Below are 25,668 nucleotides of genomic sequence, written 5' to 3' on the forward strand. Positions count from 1 at the left end.
TAGTAGCAAAAACTGAGTCTTTTTGTAAGAAATAGTATATTTTAAAATGAAATGGAAATCTTTTTTAAAGGCTAAAAGCTCATTCAATTTTATGTCTCACAGGGCTTATATACTGAGTTCAATATTATATAACTATTAATTCAACTGTGAACTTAAAAATTTACAGCCAAATTTGAAAGAGATGCATCCTACCTCAGGAAAACGTTATTGAATATGTCAATTGTGTTGTAATGATATGCTTCTTCTAAGTATGTTGTTATTAAATAAATCATTTTTAAAAATTAAAAAAAAAAATATGGGTGGTGCCTTCCGGTGACAGCCCAGATAAAAAAAGGAAGAACACAGCTTTACTTTTGCCTGCTTACCTTTCCTATTTCTGGCAAGTTCATCTACCATGTTGCTGCTGCTGCATTCTTTTGTTGATATTAGGACCCAGGTTCAGTTTCCAATTCGTATCAAAGACTAGTGGCTCTCCAGGGATCTTCTGAGCCTTAGTGTCAGATTAGAACTTTTGAGACATTCAGCTTTGTGGACTGAGGTTCTCAGTCTCTCTGGTGTGAGAGAGCTATGTTGGACTACCCAGAACATATCATGCAAGCCCATCTAATGAATCCCATATATATATTCTAAGTGCTGGCTCTCTAGAGAACCCCAATACAGTCAGCCTAGCAATTTATGGATCCTTAATAGCTTGGTCAGTGTTGACTTAGTTATCTTTGGCTCTTGGTAGCTACAAGGCCATTTTTTTCAATGGTACATGCTGGCCAGAGAATAAGAGAGAGGGCTCTAAAACCACAAGTACCTTAGCTGCAGTTCTCAACTGAAGGTGATTTTCTTGACCCTAAAACATTTGACTGATGCCATTTTTGATAGTCACACCAGAAGGGAGTGTTCTGACTACTGGCATACAGTGAGTACAGACAAGGATGCTGCTAACCACATGACAAGATGCAGGAGAGTCCATCAAGACAAAGACTTATTCAGTTCAAATGCCAACTCTCAAGTTGAAAAATTCTGATCTAGCTGGGCATGGGTGTGATGGCACACACCTTTAATCCCAGCACTTGGGAGGCAGAAGCAGGTGGCTCTCTGAGTTCAAGGCCAGCCTGGTCTGCATAATGAGTTCCAGGCCAGCTGGGACTACACAGGGAGACCTTGTCTCAACACAAACAAACAAACAAACAAACACTCTGATCTAACCTCTTTTTCTGGTCATATTTTCAGCTGTCTTTATTCTTAGCAGACATTAATTTTTCATTAATTTGTCTTTGAAAATCTTATACGTGTATACAATGTCTTTTGATCAAATCTATCCCCCCCAAGTCCCTCCCCTCCAGCTCCCCACAGATCCCTCTCCTGCCTGCATCTTCCAGCTCCTTCCAGATCCACCACCCCTGCCCAGCCCCCATCCCATCCCAACTTCACATACTCTTTTCTTAACCATTGAGTCCAATTAGTGCTGCCAGTGTGTGCATGGGTAAGGGCCATTCACTGGAGCATGGGCAACCTACCTGGGACCACATCCCTGAAGAAAACTGATGTCCCCTTTCCCAGAAGCCATCAATTGCCAGTAGCTTTTCAGCTAAATGTGGAACTTCATGAGCTCTTCCTCCTTTTATTCTGGAATTCTGATTGGCTTGATCTTATGCAGGTCTTGTGCATACAGCCAATCTATTGTGAGTTCATGAGGATAATGGGCCTGTAATGGCTGGAAAACACTGTTTAGCAGCAGTCTTCCCTAATCTTTGGCTCTTACAATCTTTCCATTCCCTTTTCTGTGATGATTCTTAAGTCTTGGGTGAGGGGTGATATACATGTCCCATTTAAGGCTGAGCACTCCAGTCTCTTATTCACTTAGCAGACATTCCTAACCACACCTTGCAGCCCTCTACTGCAATGACTGTTAAAGTTGAATACTTTTGAAGCTCAGGATGGATATCTCAAAGCACAGGCATGCCCAGAATAATGTAGATGGATAGCTTCGGTGGAATTTTTAAACTTATTTAATGTTGAAGGAAACTGAATTGACTAGTATCACCACCTTCTTCTCCTCACCCTACCTTAAACATGAATGCCCTGGGTCGAGTTGCAGCAGACATCTCTTGCTGTCATGAGATCCATGGAGAGGATAGCTCTGGCCAAAGCCATGATACCCACCCAGTCTTCTCATTATGCTGAATATATAACTCCTGTTTGTCCAAACATTCTAGATGTACTCAAACTTAGAATTAGGTTAATAGTAGGGCTTTGCTGCTACTATTGTTTTTTTAATTGTGGCAAAATATAAGTAACATAAACTTTGCCAATTTCTTTTCTTTTTAAGACAGGGTTTCCCCTGTAGCCCCAGTGGCCTGGCACTTGCTATGTAGATGAGGCTGGCCTTGATCTCATAGAGATCTGCCTAACTCTGCCTCCGTAGTGCTAGGATTAAAGGTGTATACCACCATGCCCAGGGAACTCTGCTATTTAAATCATTTTAGGTGTGTAGTTCAAGACAATTATAGTCACAATGTTGTGCAACCAATACTACTAGTCCCCCCTTTTAAATATTTTATTATTTTTATTTTATGTGTATGAGTGTATTGCCTATATGTAGGTAAGTGCACCCATATCATGCAATGCCCTAGGAGGATAGAAGAGACTGTCAGATCCCCTGGAACTGGAGTTATAGACAATTGTTAGCTGCCATGTAGGTGCTGGGATTAGAACCTGGGTCTTCTGCAAGAACAGCCAGTTCTTAACTACTAAACTGTCTCTTCAGCCACCCCCCCCCTTTAAAATCACTTTCCCCAACCCTCCACTCCCCTTTGCTCCCCAATCACACCCCTGGTACTTTTTGTTTGCTTGCTTGTTTTTATTTTTGAGACAGGGTCTCACTATGTAGCCTTGGCTTGTCTGGAACTCACTATGTAGACCAGGTTGGCCTTGAACTCACAGAGTTCCACCTCCCTCTGCCTCCAGAATGCTAGAATTAAAAGGCATGCATCACAACCCCAGTATCTCCTGGTAATTTCTAATCAATTTTCCACCTGTCTGAATTTTCTTATTCTACCTATTTCAGGTAAATGGACTGATACTTGTCCTTTTGTGTTTGGCTTATTGTATTAAGATCCATCCACACTGCAGCATGAACAAGAGCTTTATTCCTTTTTGTGGTTATCAATATTCCATTATGGGTTTATATCAAATTCTGTGTCTACATTCATCGCTTGATAAACATGAATTGTTTCTACCTTTTGGATCTTGAGAGTTTTGCAGGTTCTAGCAGGGGAGCGTAGCCTGTTGTGCAAAGGAGAGGGGCAGGGGTGCCCTTAGGATACAGTAAAGATGCCTGGCTGACTGGACCCTTTGAACATAGGGCTCAATTGTGAGAGTGGTGGCCCAAAAGGGTCAGGGAGCAAGTAGCTTGTATTTCCAGGTCAGTGACAAGAAAATCTGACATCTCTAGATGCTGGCGCTGCTCAAGGAGCTCCACCCTCACAACAGCCATTTTTTTTCATGTCCCGTTGCATTTCAAAAAACACACTAGGCAAGGCTGGTGTTTTTTCTTTCCTGGAAAATAAACAAGCCCAGACAAACTTCCTTAGAGTGCTCTGAATAATTACAATTTGTTCTCCAAATTATCTCTTCCCGTGATTTTCACTTAATCCATTCACTTACCTGGCATGTTATGATCACAAACCTGTCTTGTGGTCAAGCTAACGCTGTTACTGCTACCTGAAATTTTATACTCTGGAATGAGACATGCTCAGGATGGAGATGTCATCTTTTGTTTCTCCTTTTGTCAAGTACAGGCTCCCTTTCTGGCACTTTGTACTTTAACAAGCTCCACAAAGCACACTCAAGGCCAATGGCTATCACATGTGGTTCTTCAGTGAACAGAAGCAGCATGCCAGTGGTCTTCCACCTTAGGGTGGTGACAGATTGCACTGCAGTGGGGCCCTTATCACCATCCACAGAAAAAGAAAGAATGCCTATCATCACAAACACTAAGAAAGTGGAATGGAAATACCGCCCCCCACCCCCCACCCCCAAGATGCCTGCTTGGCTTAAGGAGGTTTTATTCCTGCAATCACTTTCTGTTGGCAGGTCACTGTCAAGCGTGGACACAGTCACTTAAGATGTGCTGGTGGCAAACCCTAGAAGGGAAGAGTGAGTTTCGGCAGATAGTTTTTCAATTGGGAAACATGAAAACCATTGACCCCGATACTCATTTTAATTGGGGATAGAAAGGTAATAAAGATTAAGAAACCACTTTCAAGTTCAGAGCTAGAGGGTACTTATGGTGAAAATCTTGTCTAATAAAAGATTTTATGACTTCTTGATGCTATAAAGTGTCTGTAACTTGTTTTTTAGATAACAGAAATCAGAGTTTTGGTAGCTAACATGTATTTTTTCCTTTTCTTTTTAGAACTAATGAAAGTTTCAACAGATTGGCTGCTATTATTTTCTCTATTTGGTGAAAGTTGTCTTTTTGTACACTTTATTTCTAGGGGAAGAGAGGCCCTGACGATAGGACCCTTAGATGTGTAAGAGTTAATGTGATAACCACACTGGTTAAACATCAGTTTATTAGTCTATACAAAGTCACGAACATTCATTATAGAAATTAAAAGGTTGAATTCATTCAGTAAACTGACTGTTAAATGAGTGGACCAAAGTGTGTTTTAGAGTGCTTTGATTGCATCAAAAATCAGAATGAATCTTCATTTTTCAGAAAATTGTTTCTCCTTAAATGCAAAACAAGCTTATCTTCAAAACCATCAAAAGGGCTAATATTTCCAATTTCTCCAGTAAGGTTGGGAGACATAAAAACAAAATTTCACAACCAATTAAAACATCAGGCATTCCATTTTATGGTATATTTAAATCTACACAAATTTATGAATAAAAAAGTGTAAATTAATTAGCATTAATCAATACTGATTTAAAGGTTAGTAGAAGAAAAGCTCCTCTAGGTAGACACTAAAGAAAACTAAAAAAAAAAGCAAGTTATAATACATAGATACAGTCATATATTAATATTCAATATAAAAATACCATCTGAAAGTGTTCGATAAATACAATTTTTTTATATTAGTTCTGATAGTTAATGAAACAAAAGGGAAATTTTGGAAGTTATTGAAAATATAAGAAAGTTGGGAACATTAAGGAAATATAACACATTCTGCTATGGACAGCTAAAGGTTGCCTACCGTTCCTAACAGACTCATGGGCAAATTCCAATAGATAAGATGTGACTGTGTGATAAGACCCTCATCCTCTCATTAAACGAGTAGTGTTACAATCATTCACCAAGTCAACAAACTTACTGAACACACTCACGGTTTCAGGCATCATGTCAGGAGTGGAAGAGTGTGTCAGGATCCATTCAGACTTACAAAGTATTTGTAAGTATTACTTATAGTACTGAAGCAAAGTTTCAATACTGTGGGTGAAGAAAGAGCCTTGCAGAGGTGAGCACAGGAACACAGAAGGTCACCCATTCCAGGTTAGGAAGAAGCAGGAAGGACTTCTCAGAGGATTGAAAAAACAGTCCTGTATAGGATAATTAGATAGAAAGGGAAGGCTGGGCATCTCAGACAAAGGGAGTAGAATACAAAGATGATGAGATGGGATGGGGGTTAATAGTGAAGTGCAGTTCTCAACGCACAGGAACACTGACATATGAATATCTCATTGTAAGGCCAGAAGGGCACTTTTTTTTCTTTCTTTCTTTTTTTTTTTTTTTTTTTTTTTTTTTTTTTAAAAAAGAGACACCTCAGTTCTCCAGAGCCCTCACAGAGACCTTGTGAAAGTTAATCTACATTTTTAAATGAGTATCATCTAGCTTGAGTGTTGAGGATGGATGAGAGAGGCTTATCTGGATGTAGTGACAGTGAGTTTGAAATACATATTTGAGTCAAATCTTTACAGTGTATAAATAATAAAAGCTTATTATTGGGGCTGGAGAGATAGCTCATAAGTTAGAAGCACTGGCTGCTCTTGCAGAAGACCTGGGTTCAGTTCCCAGCACCTACAAAGCAGGTAACCACCATCTGTAACTCTAGTTCCAGGGGATCTGATGTCCTGTTATGGCCTCCACAGGCACTGTATGCATGCACTGTACTTACATACGTACAGGTAAAACACATACACATAAAATAAAAATAAATTTATATTAAAATTTTTATCATCAATTGAGAATTGAGGAATAGATTGTTATATTTTTTGCTTGAATAATCCAGGTTCTGAAATAATATATATGGTCACTTTTGAAACAGGGTAGGCCAAGTGGCTATTAATAGCAGCCTAGAAAAAGAGGTGCATTCTTTTCCTATAGTCTGTGTTATCAGCTGATGGAGAGATGCTGATTGGTCCAGGTCAGGTTGGCGTCCATCTTGGTATACAGGAAATTTTCAAGATGATAGTTCTCACCAGTACCAAATAAAGGGGAGGCTGGAGTGATGGCTCAGTGGTTAAGGACACTTAGTACTCTTTCAGAGGAGTTGGTTCAGTTCCTAGCATCCATATGGTGGCTAACAATCACCTGTAACTCCAGTTCCAGGGCCTCTTAAGTGCACATAAATCCAGGCAAAATATTCACATAAAATAAAAATTAGTGCATCTTTAAAAAAGAGTCGAGAAAGATTTAATAGGAAATTATGCATATGGATATGGGACTTGAGTGAGTTCTTGACTGGAAATCGATTTAAATGTCAGTGGTGGCAAATAAATGTGGGTGTGATTGTGTAAAGAGAAGACAGAGAAGGTAGAAAAGAGAGCCAAATGTGGAAAGATGGACTTCTGAGAAACAGCAACATTTTTGCAGTGGAGCAGAGGAAAAGTCCCCAAAGGTCTAATATGGAATGGTAAGAGAGATGGGGGAGAAACAGTGTGTGGAGATCAAGGGTTAAAGACAATTTTGAGAAAAGAGTTAAGCAATACTGAGTGCTAATTGCCTTAAAGAAGTGTAGATAGGGCATTTGGCAGGCTGCAAAGGTGATGTGAAGAAGCACATTTCAGTTAAGAGTTTAACCCAGGCTGGAAAAGACTAACCTCTATGATCTGATTTCCTAGTGAAAGAATGAGTAAACATAGGAAGTAAATGCAGATACTGACCAACCTCTCAAGAAGCTTTGCTATAAATTAGAAGAAAATTGTTCTTGGAATTGGATGGGAAGACTCTAAACATGTCTATATGACACAGGAATAAACTTGGCTGAGTAGGAAATACAAGACGGGGACACAGGAGACCACTCAAAGAAAGGCACACTGCTCCTCTCAGAAAAGTAAGTCTCACAAAACGAGGTTATTTAAAATACTTTCATGTGCCTGGAGAAAAGTGTATGAAAGGAAAAGCATTTTTCAAGGTCAGGTCAGCCAGGATTAGTAAATGCTAGGACAGGAAAATACACAAACATAACCAAGAACACACAAGGGAAACTTGGCAACAAGATAAAACCTCAAACAAATTATCCACAGCACCAAAACACACTGTATTGTCTAGAATCAGCTCTCACTCATCATGAGCACACACAGTCATTACAGAGGAAAACAACTTGAAAAACAGAGAGACTACCTCAAAGAGACCAAAGGCACCATTTGCAGAGAGGCTTGGTACACTAGCATTATTTTCAGCCGCACAACCACAGCTTTCACTGAGGCCAGAAAAACTACAAAAGATCTAAAATTGAAGTATTCCTTTGTGTTATGGTTTGAATGTGCAATGTTCCTCACAGACTCATGTGTTTGAACACTCGGTCACAGCTGGTGGCACAGTTTGGGAGGCTGAGGAATCTTTTTGCTATGAGCCTAGCTGGCTAAGCAGAGGTTAGAACAGTGCTTATGGTCTATCTAACCTGGCAGGTTCTGGCCCAGGCTGTCTGTTTTCTGGCTGCCAACATGATGGAACCAACTACCTCACACTCCCTGCTGCTCCTACCCCCATGCTGTCCCAGTCCCAGCCTTGATGGACTGTGTCAAACTGGAAGCCCAAATAAATTCTTCCTCCCTTAAGCTATTTTTGTCAGGCATCCTGTCAGAGCTTTGGAAAATCTCATTTATATTTATAAATAATTTAATGGTTTCCCTCTTTGGCTCACTCATTCATTCAACAAATGAGGATTTGTTATGTGCTAAGTATAAATCTAGGAGAATATCCAGGAGAGAACCATAGATTCTTAAATGGAACAGGAACTCAGGGTTGTAAAAAGCTTTCTAAGTTTACCTACATTGTCTTTGTATATGTGCTGCTGAAGTTTTCATAATTTAAAAATGGGTGAAGTCTGTCAAATATCTTCCTGGCTGTTAGAATGAATACATGGAGGATACAAAAAACTAAAAAACAACAACAACAGAAAAAAAAAACCCAAAACCAAACATTGGAAAGCACATTGGTTTTATTTATGATTAAATTATTTTTGAGCCAGGGCCTTGCTGTGTAGCTCAGGTCAGGCTAGTTTCACACTGGCAATTCTGTTGCCTTGGCCTTTTGGGTTCAAGCATTTCAGACATGTGACACTACATTCTGTGACACATTGGCTTTAAGAGGGGCAGTGGCCTAAAAAGTTCAAGTTTTTCTTCTTAGAAGAGATTCAATATGAAGAATAAAGGTGAAGATTCTTTCCTTCTCCATCAGTTTCTAATTTCAGAATGTAGGGTAGCCAAAAAAATAAATAAATACAAAAGGAAGAAGAGTATATTTAACTATGAAGGTAGAGATGAGACATCCACTTCTTAACTCCTTTAGAGTACTGGTTCTTTACAGTCTGGCCAGTGTCATTCTCTTCCCTAAATCATCTTCTCTTTCTCTATTGCTGTCTATGTCTTTAGACTTAGGAAACTCAAATATCTACTTGAGATAGACATCTAGACTTTCCTCACAAATATAAGCCAAGTTTTTTGTAGGGAGCAGAGGGGACTTTAGTGTTCCTGCTTTAAGCTGCTGGCAGTTGATGGCTACAGCTGGTATAGTTGTATATAGTGTGAGATAGAAGAAAAAACTCTGTTCCACATTCAAATATCTGTGTGGAAAAACACAAATTCTAGAAGTCCACACAGTGATGAGGGGAAGACTACGGGTGGAGAATGCATATTTAGGCTGTATTTTAGACCAACTGCATATGTATGTGCTTGTCAGTAGCCATGTGCTTTTTCTTGGTCCTGGAAGGCCTGTTGCAGTGACTAAACTAGCTATGGAACATGCCACATTAGTGTGCTGTGCACCCTGTAGGTGAACACATTAGTGTGCTGTGCACCCTGTAGGCAAACACGTTAGTGTGCTATGCACCCTGTAGATGACCTCAGCTTTGTCTGGCTCTTGCACTTGAATAAAAGCTGCTTCTTTGCAAGACTCCCAATTGTTCCTAGCTATTATGTAGAAATAAATGAGTCTTAAAACAAAACCAATTATACACCTTTTGAAACAAAATTAGAACCACAGAAAGACAATGAAATTGACATTACTCATTCCTTTTTTCACCTTCTTAACTCTTCAGAGTTATTGCCCACACAAGGAGTGGATTTGGCAGCTCTCAAGCCCAGATGTCAGACCCTGGACAGACCTCTGTATTGGCAGTGTCAAGCTGGAGCCAGTCTCCTTAGCTGACCTCTGTTCCTTTCTGGCATAGGTGGTGAGTACCATGCTGCCATGGGCTAGTTGAGAGTTAGCTTGTTTATGGGCTGGTCTGGATGCAATTAAGCTTTGCTCTACCTGATTGTAAGGAATTTGTTTCCTTTGTAAGGATGAAAATTGGGACCAGGCAAATTTCTTGACAAAACTATATTCAGGTTTTTTTTCAAGGACAAAATTAATTGAAATAGGATAAGATCAATGTTTTTAACACACGGTGAATTTTCATTAGTAGGAAACAAAGTTCCTTTGCTAGCTCTTCTCTGAAAGGAGATGGAGTTCCCTTTCCTTGCTTCTTAAAACTATTTCCTAAACAGTGAAGATAAAATAAATGCTTCTTTAGAAAAATTCAAGAGCTATAACTTTACTTTTATTACTACTTTAAAGAATAGTGTCTATTACAGAGAAGAGCCTTGGCATCATATGTTTTTTTGGTTCCTTAAAGAGGAAAATGATCATACTGTAAATCTCATTCCCACAGTGTTTACTAATATATGACCATCTTGGGGAAGAGGTGGGCTCCGTTTATGATGTAACACTTGTGGTCCTTCAGGATGGTCTTCTGTATAGTCATAGGTTGGGATGCATTTTTGAGACATGAGCCACCATGTGATTTAATAATTATGTGACCATTATATAGTATTCTTACCTGAACCTAGATGGCAGAGTCTGCTACATGCCTAGGCTATAGGAGTAGCCCTTTACTTATAGGCCATAAACCTGAACGGCATGCTACTCTACTGAATACTCAAAGCAACTGTAACAAATGGCATTTGTGTATCTATACGTATCTAAATATAGAAAAGGCACAGTAAGAATATTATACAATTAGGACTCTTTAATCTCCATTATAAGCTTAGGAGACCAGCATCACATGTGTTGTCTGTTATTGATCAAAATGTCCTATGTGACTTGTGATTGCGTAGAGTTAAAGTTGTGGCAGGTTAAGAAGACATGTACCTGATGTTTATGGGAGGGCAAATTCTAAGGGAACCATAAAATAGAATATGATATCCAACCCCAGAATGGTCCTCATCTGCATTGTGTCAAAAATTTCAAACTTTATTAACTTTTGTAAAAGTGTACATATGTCCCTTGGCCATCACTAATTTAGTCTTAGAAAGAAGATAGAATATTCATGAGTTCATGCTACTGTAAGTAATTGTTAAGAAAATAAATTAGGGAGAATAGACAAAATTTCCATGCAGAAGAATTACAAATAATTCATGTGATATGCCTCCCTTAAGAAGATGGAGTTTAATTCCCTGTCCCTTAAGTATGGGCTGTGCTTTGTGATTTAATTCCAAAGAGTAGATTATACAAAGGAGAAAAGAAGGAAAGGAAGCCTGGAAGAAAAGAAGCTAGAGGAAGTGACTGTACAACAGAGAAACCTGGAAAACACTACATTGGCCAAGTGGCCAAAATTAATATCATCAGTAACAAATCTATATTTAGAGCATCTACTCTCACTATGTAGCCCTAGCTGGCCTGGAACTCCTACTTAGACCAGGTTGCCTTCAAACTTAGAGACCCATCAGTCTCTACTTCCCGAATGCTGAGATTACAGGTGTGTGCCATGCCTAGTCACATTTATAATCTTCAAAAAAATCTCATAACCCCAGTTTAGCCACGAGAAAATATCAGAATAACCCAATTTGAGGGACAGTCTACTAGGCACCTGACCAATATTCTTCAAAACTGTCAAGGTGAAAAAACAATGTGAGAGAAACTGTTTGTATTAGTCACTTTTCTGTTGCTGTGATAGAAACACTGACCCAAGCAATTTATAGAAGGAAGAGTTTATTTGAGCTTACAGTTCCAGGGGAATTACAGTCCATCTTGGCAGGGAGGCATGGTGGCTGGAGGTGGCTGGAGCAGGAGCAGTAGAAGCTAAGTTCTCACATCATCATGAAGGCACCAGAAGCAAGAGTGTGACTGGAGACCTGGCAAGGCTTAAGAACTCTCTAAGCCCACTACCAGTGACGTGCTTCCTCCAGGATAGCCACACCTTAAAAAAATCACCCCATACAGTGTCACCATGCGAGGACAAAATGCCTAAATACTTGGAGCCTATGGGGGACATTTTCATAACCACCTCACTGTTGAAGCCAAGGGGCGCATAAACAGATAAGAGAGCAGATGATATGTCATACTAGACAGGATACCAGAACAGGAACGATATTAGAGAGCAACTATGAACTCTGAGAAGTGCGTGTCTAGCGAACAGTGTTCAAACGCTGGTTTCTTAATTATGACAAATGTCAACAAGAGGGACAGGGAGCACTCAACATTATCTTGTAACTTTCCTGTAAGTATATAACCATTTTAAAGGGAAAAGGTGATTAACATTTAATAGATTAACATACTGCTATATTGACTGTAACAGAGTTCCTCTGTATCAATCAATACATCTCTCCTTTTTCTCACACATATCTATCTGCCAAACCATATGGCACGAGTAACTTTCTTGAAACATAAGAATATTTCATCTTTAAAGCCAAATGTAGATAGACCCATTTTTGGAGTTTTAGATTCCCATTAATAGTTAGGTCATGCCCTCAATAATGTGCCACAAATGCTCAAAAGATAACGTCCAGGAACCCAGAGTTCTCAGTGGCTTTAACAGACCCTATATCTTTCAGTCACCTAACCATTACACTTACATTTCATGCAGCTCTTATTCAGGACATGCTCTCTGACAGCAGCATTCTGTGGGAGACTATGGAGGACAGCATTCACTTACTGATTGTTCTCATGTGAGGGAGAAGTCTGATGTACCATGGTTCTGAATGTACATGAATGATACTATTTCCTGACTATGCCTCACCTGTACAGTAGAATAAGAAATGAAGTCTCTGGGAACACACAGCATTTTTTCCCATAATGTTTTCAATTAACTATTTTCCTGGAGGGAGGATAAAAATTTGGCACCAACAATGTTTACTTTAAAAATTCTGTAGTTTCCTGGAATAGTTAATAAAAACTACATTTTTGTTTACATTTTAATTGTACAATTTAAAAAATTCAGTTAATCAGGGCTGGAGAGATGGCTCAGGGGTTAAGAGCACTGACTTCTCTTGCAGAGGACCTGGGTTCGATTCCCAGCACCCACATGGCTGCTAACAACCATCTGTAACTCCAATTCCAGGGGATCCGAAACCCTCTTCTGACCTCCAAGCACACTGCATGACACGAGTGCACTTACATACATGCAGGCAATACATTCATATACATAAAATAAAATAGTAAACTATTAGCCGGTCGTGGTGGTGCACACCTTTAATCCCAGCACCTGGGAGGCAGAGGCAGGTGGATCTCTGTGAGCTCAAGGCCAGCCTGGTCTACATAGTGAGTTCCAGGACAGCTGGGGCTACAGGGAGACCCTGTCTCAAAAATACCAAAAAAAAGTAAACTATTATTAAAAACAAAAAATGAAATAAAATTAAGTTAATCAAAATTTAACCAAAAAAAATTGGCTGTACTGTCTAACTCTTTTTTAAGGAAAGAATGTAAATGCCATTTAAGAAAGGTGGAAAAAAACACATGTGACTTCCTGAATATATATTAGGGCTAAAAAAATCAGATATTCTATATGTACAGTGATTTATAATAATAATATATTAAGGAGAGGGTCATGGTCTTTGATAACAAGTGTTCATTATAGAATTTTAGCTGAGGCAGAAAAGAAAGAGAACAGACTTTAGGAATATTTTTCATTAAACATTACTAAAGTATATGAAGTCTATAATTAATGTTGATAGTTCATTTTTATATTAGTCTTAAATAGTTTAGATAATATGAATTTATATTGTATTAGAATCCTGTATGTGTGTGTCCATGTGCTTGTGTGTCTGTGTGTGCTGTGCGTGTGTAATTAAATAGTAAGAACACTCCCTTTCCCAGAATACCAATAGTGTGTAAATCATTAGGCTGCTGAGCATTTAACAAACACCTTTTATTACCCAGCATAATTCTGGAAGTATGGAAAATTAGCATTTAACAAGTGGATAGCTTTAACAAGCTGGATAGCTTTAGTGTCAACTTGACACACCTGGGTTGAGGGAGCCTCAGTTGGGGAATTGCCTCTATTGGACTGGCCTGTGGCCATGTCTGAGGGGCATCTTCATGATGAGTGATGTGGAAGGGCCCAGCCCACTGTGGGTGGTGCCACCCCTGGGCAGGTGGGCCTGTGTTGCATAAGAAAGCAGGCTGAGCAGGGGCCAGGGAGCAAGCCAGAAAGCAGAGTTCCTCCATGGCCTGTGTTCCAGTTCCTGCCTCCATGTTCCTGCCCTGAGTTCCTACCTTGGGCTCCCTGATGAACTGCGACCTGGGAGTTGTAAGCTGAATAAACCCTTTCCTCCCCAAGTTTGTAGTGGTCAGAGTTTTTGTCACAGCAATGAAGAAACAAACCAGGACAACAAGTAAGGGAATGGAGGACATCAGAAGTTAGGGAACAGATTCAGTCTTTTAGCCTATATGAGAGTCATTACAAACTCTGGCTGCCTCCAATACCTCAACTCTTTCCTCCATAACCTACAGTTTATTATAATTTATCATAGAAGTAATGCTATTATTCAAGCAAATATTTATTATTAACTAGGTATTTTAAGCCATCTAATATTTCTAGGGCTTTGGGTAAAATGGAGTTGGCTGGTTTGATTTCTAACATTTCTTTCATTTTTAAAATAGTAGTACTGGGGATGGAGAGATAGCTTAGCAGTTAAGAACACTGGCTGCTCTTGAGAGGGCCAGGTTCGATTCTCAGCACCCACATGGTGGTAAACAACCATCCATAACTACAGTTCCAGGGGATCTGACACTCTCTTCTGACCTCCATGGGCATTGCATGACACAGGTGCACTTGCATACATACAGGTACTACATTCATCCACATTAAATAAATTAGAATGTTAGTGGGGCTGGAGAGATGGCTCAGTGGTTAAGAACGCTAGCTGTTCTTGCAGAAGACCTGGATTCGAATCCCAGAACCCACATGTCAGCTAACAACTGTCTTTAACTCCAGCTCCAGGGGATCTGACAGCCTCTTCTGTCCTCTGCAGGCATTGCACAACACAGGTGCACTTACACACATGCAAGCAATACATGCATACACATAAAATAAAAATAATTAAAATATTTTTTTAAAAAAATAAAAAAGGAATGCACTTGCCAGGTGTGGTGGTACATGCTTTAAGAAAAATTAAAAAAGAATTAAAAATAGTAATACTGACTTATATTCAAAAAATTTAAACTACCAGTTCACAGTGTTTTTGTTAAAAAGATATCATTATCACTGGTATTTACTAAATTTTGTAATAATGGAGATCTATGTAGCTGTTCATCCATTTTTCTCAAATCCTTCCAGTCCTATTAAGCCAGGAACAACAATCTTATAATTTTCAATGTGCCTAAAATTTACCCATAAAAAGAAATGGCATAATTTTTCTCTGCATTATAAAAACTATATACTTAACACTTTGTCTTTTACAGTATCTATAACTTACATTAAAATATGAATAGTGCAAAGAAAGCCATTTTTGTGGCTCTGAAAATAAGCAAATCATTTATTCCAATTCACATTTATTTAAATACATCAATTTTGGACAAACAGAAGTACTTATAAGCATACTTCTAACATGGTAGACATAAATATAAATGAAATGTGTAATTATACATAATTTCACATATGTCAGGCAAAACAACTATATGTTTACATTTAGTTTTAAAAATACATTAATATGGATAGTTTAAAAGGCTGTGCCTTCACAAAAAGTGCTAAGAATGATCACATTTGTATCAGTAATATTTCTTATACTGATAACTTATGAAACTATGTAAAGATGTAAGTTGTCATTAATCTCATATGGTCACATCAATTGTAAATGAAATACATTTTTGTTAGCAGAAATGTTCCTTTAATTTTAAATAACATAGCATTTTTATCAAGACCACACCACATTTATTAAATGAACATGCATAGCACATTAAAATCTGAATAATTCATGTATCTTAATGCACAGTGTTTAGTTTTCCTGATGCTCTTTGTGAAAAAATATACTTAAAACTTTGGCACAGAATTAATAAATCATATTATTAATAGTCGTCAAAAGAAATGTGACTTAAATTTTCCATGGAAGAGAAAATTCCTTATTACCTCTAACCCATTTCCTTTATAGTATCATGGACCAATGGCAGTTCTGCTCAGTTTTACTGGAAATAAATAATGGACATCTAAGAACTAAAAGTCGTATCTGGGTGTTTACCTATACTCTAATTGGAAAGGATTTGAATTGAGTATTTATAATAGTAAGGCATTTCCATCTGTATTGTGGCCTACAAATTTCTAAAGTCTATGAGCTGCAGTATTGATCATCATGAGGCTTTCTTTAGGAGGCAGAGGGGTTGAAAAGGAAATGTAGACCTTTTCACAAACCAGGAACTTACGTGATAAGGAAGGCGAACTTCAACTGAGGCAGGAGTAGGGAAACTTCTTCAAAAACTGGTCTATGCACACCCAGAAGGGACCAAAAGAGAACAACGACAGAACTCTGGAACTACTTCCAAGACCACGTGGGTCTAGGAAACTGAAGTGTGCCACTTTATGATCCTTTTGAATCAGCAAAGTATCACTAATGTTTAAGAGGCATTTCATATTTCCACATCAGTTTATATAAATTGACACTGAAAAAATTAGGTTAAGCAGAAGCTTTCTTCTGACCTCATTCATAAACACTGTGGATGAACTAAGGGAATAATTAAAAACTTCCTCTGACCCTGGGACTTCACACTTACTTAAGGCTCAGATTGCAGAGATGTGGTAATCAAGGACAAAGCCTCAGTTCTAAAGAGAAAGCACAGTGCTGAATCTTCAGAGACCAACTGAAGTACCCTACTCCATTCATAAAACCGTGATAGCTTCATGTTTATATCTATTATATCTATTATGTGGGGAAACAGAAGTGGACTGAAATTCAATTCTTATACAAATTTACTTTATTCACAATAATAAAACAACAAACATGATGCTATTTTATCTGCTTTATGATCCTTACTTGTCTGTGGACCTTCAGAGTCAAATGACAGAGACTATTGAAGAGGTTCAATAAAATAGGCAACCCCCCCTTTTTTTAAAGCTGTTTAGGTACTTAAAAAGACAAAGATTATGAATCAGAGAGCACTGAATTTTCAAGAGTGAAATCATACCAGAATCTTGACAAGTTGTCACTGACATCACAGGAGAGTAAATGGTCAGGAAGGTCGCTGATGGTGCCCTGTACTGCCAGTACATGTGGGGCCAAAGTAAAGGGTACATCACTCAGGAGCTCTGCCATTAGTGAGCTGTTCTCCAGAGTCTGGCCTGCTTGATTTTCCACCTCAGGGCTTGCTACAGTTACGCTGGATGAATTTTCTTTGACAGTCTAAAAATACACATACATTTAAAAAAACATTTAGACCATATGAACTGTGAGGTTTAGTAATGGTAAATATGGCATCAATACATCAAAAAGATTGGGAGATGTGTAATATATAAGTACCACCAAATTTAAATGCAAGTATTTACCCATTTGAGATACACGCACCCAAATGTCTGCTAGATTTAAAAACAATCCCTAAAGTCTGCTCTTGCTCAGAGTGGCCACCCATGGCTCCCTTAAACAAAAACACATTGCTGTTATTTCCCTAACCCAATGATGTCTACAGGGCCCTTTTTCTTTCACAAATCCTATGGATGCTTTCAGGCTCTGCTGATGAGTGTTCAGCTTACCTGTAAAATGTTACCTCAGAGTTCAAAGTGATCTTAGAACACTTATGAGGCAAACTGCCGGAGATATTATTAGGTATTTCCTACTGTGATCTTGCTAATTGCTATTCTAGATGCATAGATCTTACCTCCAAGTGGATGCTAAGACCCTTGAGGGTAAGTGATCTCTGACATATCTCTAGCCCACATCTTGCATGCTTGATTGCTCTATCTTGATACATACTTGAGGTTTACATTTAGCATGTACCATGAGTATGGGCTGGAGCCAACATGTTATAGTGCAAACACTCAAGTAACAATTGGTAGAACTTCTTTGAGTTCTTTAAAATTGGCATATCCTGTATATACTAGTCTATCAAAAGATAAGCACTAGGATATTTAGCAGTCTCCCTCATAAGCCTAAAACACAGAAACATCTAAATATTCATTAATAGCTGAATGGGCAAGAAATAAAAGTCTGTTTATAATGATAAAAACAAATGTCATTATAGAGCAGTTGAAATGTAGCTCAAATAATTTAAGAAAAAGCATTTTTTTTCTTACCCTTCAACCTTCCACAGAATAAATCTCATCTTTACAGAGATCTACCAGGCCTCTCTTGAACAGGCCTCAGTCCCTCATCCCCAGCTAGACTGCCCTGGCTCACTCCTCTGAAGTTCCACAGCCTCTCTACCTTGGCTCTTCACTCCCAGCTGTTTCTGTTCCAGGCCGTTTGCTTCTGTTCCCTCTGCCTAGGAGGCTCTTCTCTCAAATCTGCTTCTGTCCTCTCTGCTTCTGGGTCTGGGCCCGGATGCCACCTGCTGCATATAATCCTTCATCTCCACTCTGCATCCCCTGCCTCTCCTGTTTTTAACCCCTCTCTAGACCTTAGCACCTTGCCATATGCTTTGTGATTTGTTCAATTATCATCTCACAGAAGGAGATTTTTATGCTCATTGCTGTATTCCAAATGCTGTCATCAATGGCTAGTACTCAATAAATGTTTACTTAATGAATGGAAACAAACATGGAGCTTATTTCTAATGGCTACAAATGCTGACAGATTCTTTATAAACTAAGGAGACCAGTCATATATAGAGAAATAGCATTTTGTGAAACTTTTTATTGAAGTATACGATACATGTAGAAAAATATATCATAAATGTAGATTTGTAAAATTTTCACAAACTGAGCTCACATGAGCAGCTAGAACTTTTCAAGATACAGCAGAGATAGCATTCTTTTCTAGGCCCAATCAACTCCCTCAGTCACCATCCCAACTTCTAATACTGGTTTGACCTACATTTGAATATTCAAAGAACAGTATCATGCAGAATGAATGCCTTTGTTTTTGGCTTCTTTCAGTCAATATTATGTGTGTAGGACACATCCATCTTGTTACATGTTGGATGAAAAAAAGTCTTGAGGAACATGTTATTGCACAGGAGATATACTGACTGATATCTTAGAATCCACCTGGTTGCTATGTTGACAGTAGACACTGGGGGTTGGAGGGAGCCCAGTAAAGGAAGCAGGAAGATAGCTGAGAACAAAAGAGATGGTTATGCTGATAAGTTCATAATCAAAGGAAAAATGAATGATTGAATTTTGGATAGAGTTTGAATGTAAATCCAGCAGGACAGGAAGAGTGCTAGGAGCAGGTTTGGGCCGGAATATGAGTTCAGTGCTCTAGTCTTGTGGTGCCAAAGACATCAAGTGGAGTTGTTAGTAGGAGAGGATATGATTCCAGTCTGTAGGTCGATGAGATCTAACTGAGAAAGTGGGGGTAAACATGAGAAACGACCATTGTTTTCTAGGTATTAGACTGTAACTGGGCAGAGATATGAGCCAACAGTTGAAAAGGGACAAGGAGTCAAGAGAAGTTTCTTTTTACTTTTTTGTTTCCTTTTAAGTTGGAAGAAATAGTTGTAAGATTAGAAGAAAAAGGTTCATTAAAAAAAAATTCATGGAGGAGCAATAGAGAAGGAACTATTCTCTTCCCAAGGTAACCCCAACAGTCTAGATCAGGGCCCTCAAGAAATACTAGTTTAGTGAATGACCTGGAATTGATAAAGTTCAGGTGCATGTCTACCAATAGCTGTCTTATAATTTCATGAGAATTTTAATTCATGACTTTGTATGTGCTGCTTATCTATTAACAGTACTTCATTTAATCCTCACAACAATTCTACAAAATGGGTACATAGCACCAAAGTACTTTCTTAGAACTATAGTTAAAACAAATGTACTCCTACCCTATTATGGCAGATTATTATAAAGATATAAGTATGCAGGGCACAAGTTCTGTCTCTTCAACCTAACTGGTCCTCACAACACTAAGTATCCTTGGGTCAGCCAAATGCATAAGGGGCAGCAAAGAATGATAGCCATTCCAGCCAATTTAAAGGGCTTCACTATGTGCTGGCTTCTGCAGAAAAACAGAAAAAGAAGCAACATTTGGGTACACCACAAAACTCTCAAGACAACATATGCATCAGGGTTTAGGTTACCCATAAGCAACATGTCAAAAGCAGTTAAGAGGACAAATTCTAGAGCTGGACTGCTGGGGTACAAATCTTAATTCAATAAGCAAATGATCTTGGCCTATCTAACTTCTGTTTGCTTACCTGGAGTAGTCTTTTTCCTTTTCTCTTTTATTTCTTACCTTCTCTCTCAATCTCAGGAAAAAAAAGTCTTCCCTAAATCAGCTAGTCTTATTGCATATTCTAACCTCTCTTTTTTGCTTATTCACATGTTATTCGGTTCCATTTATTAAATCACCCCTTCGAAGAGCATTCTTGAAATCTCACCTTCACTACTACTGAGGAGATATATTACACATTAAAATTTTCCTTCCTAAACATAGAACTTGGAAGGCTTAATTCTCTAGTATCAGTATCTATTCTTTTGTTCATGCATTTACTAATCCTCTTTCCTTTCCTTTAAAAATTATTCTTATCTCACAAAACAGATTCTTTGAGGACAAGAATATGCCAAACCATATCGAGTACAGTAAAGGATTTGAGACATAGGGGCTTCTTGTTCAAGCTCTCCTAATAAAGCATCCATCTAACCCCAAGGAAATTGTTCCACATATCTGGGCTTCAGCACTATATTCTGTAAAATGAGTGATAAAAGATAAGAGATGATTATAATCGATAATGGTGACTGTGATGATGATGATGATGATGATAAAGAGTAACTAGCAGATATTGAACACAAACTTTGTGTCAGGGCCTATCTAAGCTGTTAAATGTATCCACTCACTGAAATCTGAGAACGGCCCTGCTGGATGTGCCCTATGTGAAGATGAGAGGTTGCTGACACAGAAAGGCTAAGGAAGATGTCTCAGTACAAGAACACTGACAGTGATGAAAAAGAATCAAATCCAATGATCTCTTACTATTCTATGTTCTGTGAGCCAACACATTCAGATATGCTCTGGAAAAATGGACCAAATAAACAAAGCCTTCAAAGTTTATGAGATAATACCAGAAAAAAACAACAATCACTAAAATAGCACATGCTGGCTTAATTTAAGAGGAAAACAAAGATTCTAACGTCTTTTATTGTTAGGAAGAAAGGACTGAAAAACATCTTGGAAGACAGACTGAAAAGAGATAGAAAGGCAACTGTAATTTAAGATAAACTTATGCTAGATAAAACCATGGGAAAAAACAGGGACAGTGAAAGATCACTGAGCTGATGATTGCTGAGGCAGATAGGAACGTATGTGGGAACTCAACACTACAGTATTCTTTTTTCTTTGCATACGTTTGAAAATGTTCCAAAAATCAAAGTTTTTAAGTTTTTATTTAGTTAAAAAATACCATCGACACAGTGTTCTACCAAATGTCTCCTAGAATGATCTGAATTTCAGCTGTGTTATATGTATGACTCCAGCTTCTATCTCTTAACAGTTGGCTTAATACAATGTTACAGTCTCCAAGGAGGCTGCCTGCCCTCTTGGCAGCAGGGTGAGTGCCATGATGCAGCTGCTGTTGGCATGCTGAGAGCTGGAAGGGGAAAAGTTATAAGGCAAAACAAGAGTAAGTTACAAAGAAAATGAGAGTCAAAATTCAAGGGCTCCATACCAGCTACAGTGGATCATTAAGTCTCTAGCTTGGCATCCAAGGAAGCAGAGGTGAAGGCTGAGGGCTAGGACAGGTGCACTGATTTCCCTGTGGAAAGCAGCTCTCTTTCTTAGACGTGTCTTGTGATTTTTTTTATTTGCATAATAAAATGGGTCTTTAACAGGAAGAATTAGTGTGTTAACCACAATGGAGCAGAAGAATCAATTAACCTTTTGGTTCATAGCCAAATTTTAGAAAATCACTTCAAATATTATGTTCATAAGGCATACTTGTTATGTTTTGTGATTAATGTTCACAGAAATGGTGCTGGGATCATGATTCTGACCACAAGTTCCTTCATATAATCTAGCTTTAGTATTTCTTTTCAAAATAGTATTTCCCCTTATATGGTTTGAGTACAGCATGCCAGGCTTTGTTTTTCATCACAAAGAGAAAATTAATGCCTATATCTACATCATTACAACAACAATTACAGCTTGCTGTTTTGTTTGAATAAAAGCAGTTCCTTGGCCAACAGTTAACCTGTTTAAAAAATGACTTGCCATATTTATTTAGAGTTCCTTACATCAGAAAGTTTTATAGGCATTATTCCTCTCTACTACAGAAGGACTGTAAAAATTCATGAAGCTCAGTTTGAAAAATCTAAGAGCTTAAGAAAAAACACACTCCAAGAATATAAGGCATATAACACATTTCAGTAAAGGCTTAGAAAAATGGAGTCACTTCCCCAGAGCAACAGAAGGTTGGTGGCATTCTTGTGAACTTTCTCCTAGATGTTTGAAAGCAAGGAACTTTGGGTTTTAGAACAGACAACTACATTTTTCCTGGCACAAAAACCCTGTAACCACCATGAAATCCATGAGGAGGTGCCAACTCTGCAAACTCGCTAACACTTGACGACCTCATCTACTTAGTCATACCCAACCAAATTATGAATGTTCTATTCATATAAAGTTACTATATTTGGCACCTTTTAAAGCTGCCTTCCCTTTTCTGGAACTCAAGCCTCAGTTAGAGATAAAATAAGGTCCTATAACAGCAAAAATATTAATGCACTGAAATTTAGAAAATAGCCTTAACCAATATAGCAACAGGAACTATCGAAAGAACATGAAACCAGGTATAAAACAAAGCAGGTAGCTGTACAAGCATATTTCTAGGAAGCCAGTTACAGAAAGAAAAGGTAATATCAAGTTCTGGCTTTTTGTTTCTTTAAATTGTAATGTCTATAAATAAAAGAGATGATTCTTTGGACAATAGCTCGAACAAGTAATACTGTCATTTTATCTCCCCAGATACCTATCCACTCTAGTCTAGCTTCAGCTGATATCTGCTTGCATTACATCAGCTTCTGGCTGGTCAGGCGAGGGAGAGGGGCAAATCTGAGTTAGAAGTATTGGGACAGAGTAAGGAGAAGGTGATAAAGCAAGCTATGGCACAGTTAAGGGCGTTCTCAAGCTTCTTGCTTTTCGAAGGTGGTTGCTAATAAATATCTGGATAGCTACTAAAAGCCAGAGGACTGAGCCCCTGGCCCCTCGAAACTATGAAGTCCCAAGTAACACTCTTCTTTCACTTTGAAGAAATTATAGTGCAAAGAGAGAGGCTGTTTCCCACTTTTCTCCAAATTTGCAGTACGTAGAGCAGTACCTACATATAGTATGTATTCATTAAACATTCTGAATGTAACTGAATCTGGTCCCCCTTGTTCCTCAGATACTTTAAGTATTATGTTGATTTTTATTTTATTTTTCGTACTGGAGATGGAACCCAGAGTCTCATGCATGGGAAACATGTGCTCTACCACAGAGCTTCACCCCTGCCCAGATTTGGTTTTAAAATTGAGGGGTTAGGCCAAAGAAATAAACTAAAGTCCAGAACATTTTGCCACAGATACAGATAAACTAGGTGAGAGAGAATGAATTCACAAAAGACCTGTTTTCCATGTGGCCTGGACATTAGTTTCCTTTGAAGTTGGGGGAATCCTAGTCTAAGAATTCTGTCTTAGTGGAAAGGTAAGACACTAGGTTGAAGAGATGGCATTTTCTTTGCTCACTCTCCTTTTCCTGTCTGACATCATTTTAGTTCATCTTCTGGCTCATGACTTTTTTCAGTATTTGTTCCCCTTTCTTTCTTTTTCCTGCATGGCTTCCACCTGCTTTTGTCCCATCTCTCTAAACAAGAAAAAAAAAGTTCTCCTGACTTCCTCTTTTCAGAACTCCAGCTGAATGTGTGCTAGTGAAGAAGGGGAAATAAGCATGCTGGCGCTGGCTTCTGTAATCTGTTCCATGTATTCTTGGAAAAGTGGCCGTCGGCAGCTGAAAAATCATCTGTACTAGCCAACTTTTGTGGGGGTGCAGTGGAAAGAGGAAAGAGAAGCATTTCAGGAAAGGAACCAGGCAAGGGACAGGGTGTTCAGAGTGGAGTCCTGGTTCAATACTAGTTTTCAGAGTACAAAAGGCTGTCCCAGCAATTTAAAAGAAAAACAGATTTAAAATTTCTTTATAGAAATTAATGATCTCCAGACTTTAGACATCTCAGAATTTCCCCAGCGTGCCTCCCCTGTCACTCTTTACAGCATTGATGTCATCTACCTCCTCTTTCTTCATGCCTCCTGGGCAACTGGCCCTGCAAATCCATCCTTTCCCCACTCCTCAAATACGTGGATCTGTGCATTAGGAGGCACCCCTGAATTGTTCATTTTCCTATAAACAATAAGCATTTAACAAATTCTCCTCACACTGGTCAAGCACTGGCCTGTCATCCACTTTACTCCTGCATTCCTTTTTCCCATTTGAGGAAGGACAGTTGCTGACACTGTTGACCACTCAACCTCACTCACTGAAATCTCTGCCTTCCATGTTTGCCCCTCCACCTCTGATTTCACTAATTATCATTTCAAGCTGAGTCCAAATATCTGCAAGTGCTAATCTTACACACCTCTCTGTAGCACTCCAGGTAGGGACTCCCTCTTAAGTTCTGATTTCTCGATTCTGCCTTCTTCTTGGCCAGCTGGTCATTCCTTTCCTTTCTGAAAAGGTGCTTTTCTCTAGGGTTGTATTTTTTATTTTAATTCTCATGATCTCAGCACACATTTTTGGATGGATATTCTTTTGGATAAACTTTATGATACCTACTGCCCTACTCTTTCACGTCCCAAAAAGTAGCTAGAAACAGACTTCTGCATGTGGATGCATGCACGCAACCCCAAATCTAATTCAGATTCCTATCAAGCTCCTGACCCACCCATTTGCTCAACTCTTTTTGTAATGTCCTTTTGAATATCCCACAGACCATCTTAAACACATCCTGGAGCTTATCTCTTTTCCCTCCCTTCAATTCTGTCCCAAACTTACTGCTTTTCTAATATTTTTTGTATTACTATATAACCTCACACAAATATTTTATTGATGTTTACCTAGAAATTATGAATGGTTTTCTTTATGAGTCAAACTATAATGACCTACTTAAAGCCTTCCAGTAAAGACTAATCAGGGAAATAACTTTAAAAGTAACCTGTCTGTTGGGGGGGGTATTTAAAGACTTATATTTGGCTAGTTTTCTATGCATAAGCACCATCTTGGGTGGAGACTGAAGGTCCAAAAATAGCAACTGTGCAACTACAGAGATAGAGTTTAAATTAACAACCCAACTAAACATTTTAGACTTGCTTAAATCTACCAAGATGACTATAACATGTGGCCATATTTAAAAAAAAACACAGTATCTGATCACAGTCAAGGTTACAAAGAGCTTAGGCTTTTATGCAGAAATTCCTCAAGGTTATTACATATACTACAGGTCTAAAGAATTTGATATCCCTTATTAGTCACACCAGATTCTACTTAATTTCCCATTTGTACAGCCTTATTTACTATGTATAGCTATTCAACTACTTAGACTGTAATACAAGATCACATTTTTCCACATAATTTTGAAGGACAATAATGAAAAAGCAATCTTGTACATGTCCACTGCATACTGAGCATTAATCTCACTCAGTCAATGGTTTCCACTTTGTAGAACAATAAAATACTTGGACTCTCTGCATAGACAATAAGCCAGGAAATAAACAGATAGGTCTGTTATAAAAACTCAGAAGAAAATAAATTTATATTATTCTAGCTTGGTTTTTATATAATTAAACATCTATAATTTTTTATTCATCAAATAGAAATAACATAAAGTATAGTCAACACAAAAAGGCTAATTTAAAAATGTTA

General features: G+C 38.4%; 1 protein-coding gene across 1 annotated transcript in view; it reads right to left on the reverse strand.

The window, feature by feature from the left end:
• Umad1 (UBAP1-MVB12-associated (UMA) domain containing 1) overlaps positions 1-25,668 on the reverse strand; it is a 149,293-nt gene that overhangs the window by 28,989 nt on the left and 94,636 nt on the right. The window contains exon 3 of the mRNA XM_017801206.1: positions 16,817-17,031. Within this exon, the coding sequence (XP_017656695.1) occupies positions 16,817-17,031 (215 nt within the window). The remainder of the gene's footprint in view (positions 1-16,816; positions 17,032-25,668) is intronic.

Source organism: Nannospalax galili, unplaced genomic scaffold, assembly GCF_000622305.1.
Source record: "Nannospalax galili isolate Female #2095 unplaced genomic scaffold, S.galili_v1.0 scaffold62, whole genome shotgun sequence".
NCBI lineage: Eukaryota > Metazoa > Chordata > Mammalia > Rodentia > Spalacidae > Nannospalax > Nannospalax galili.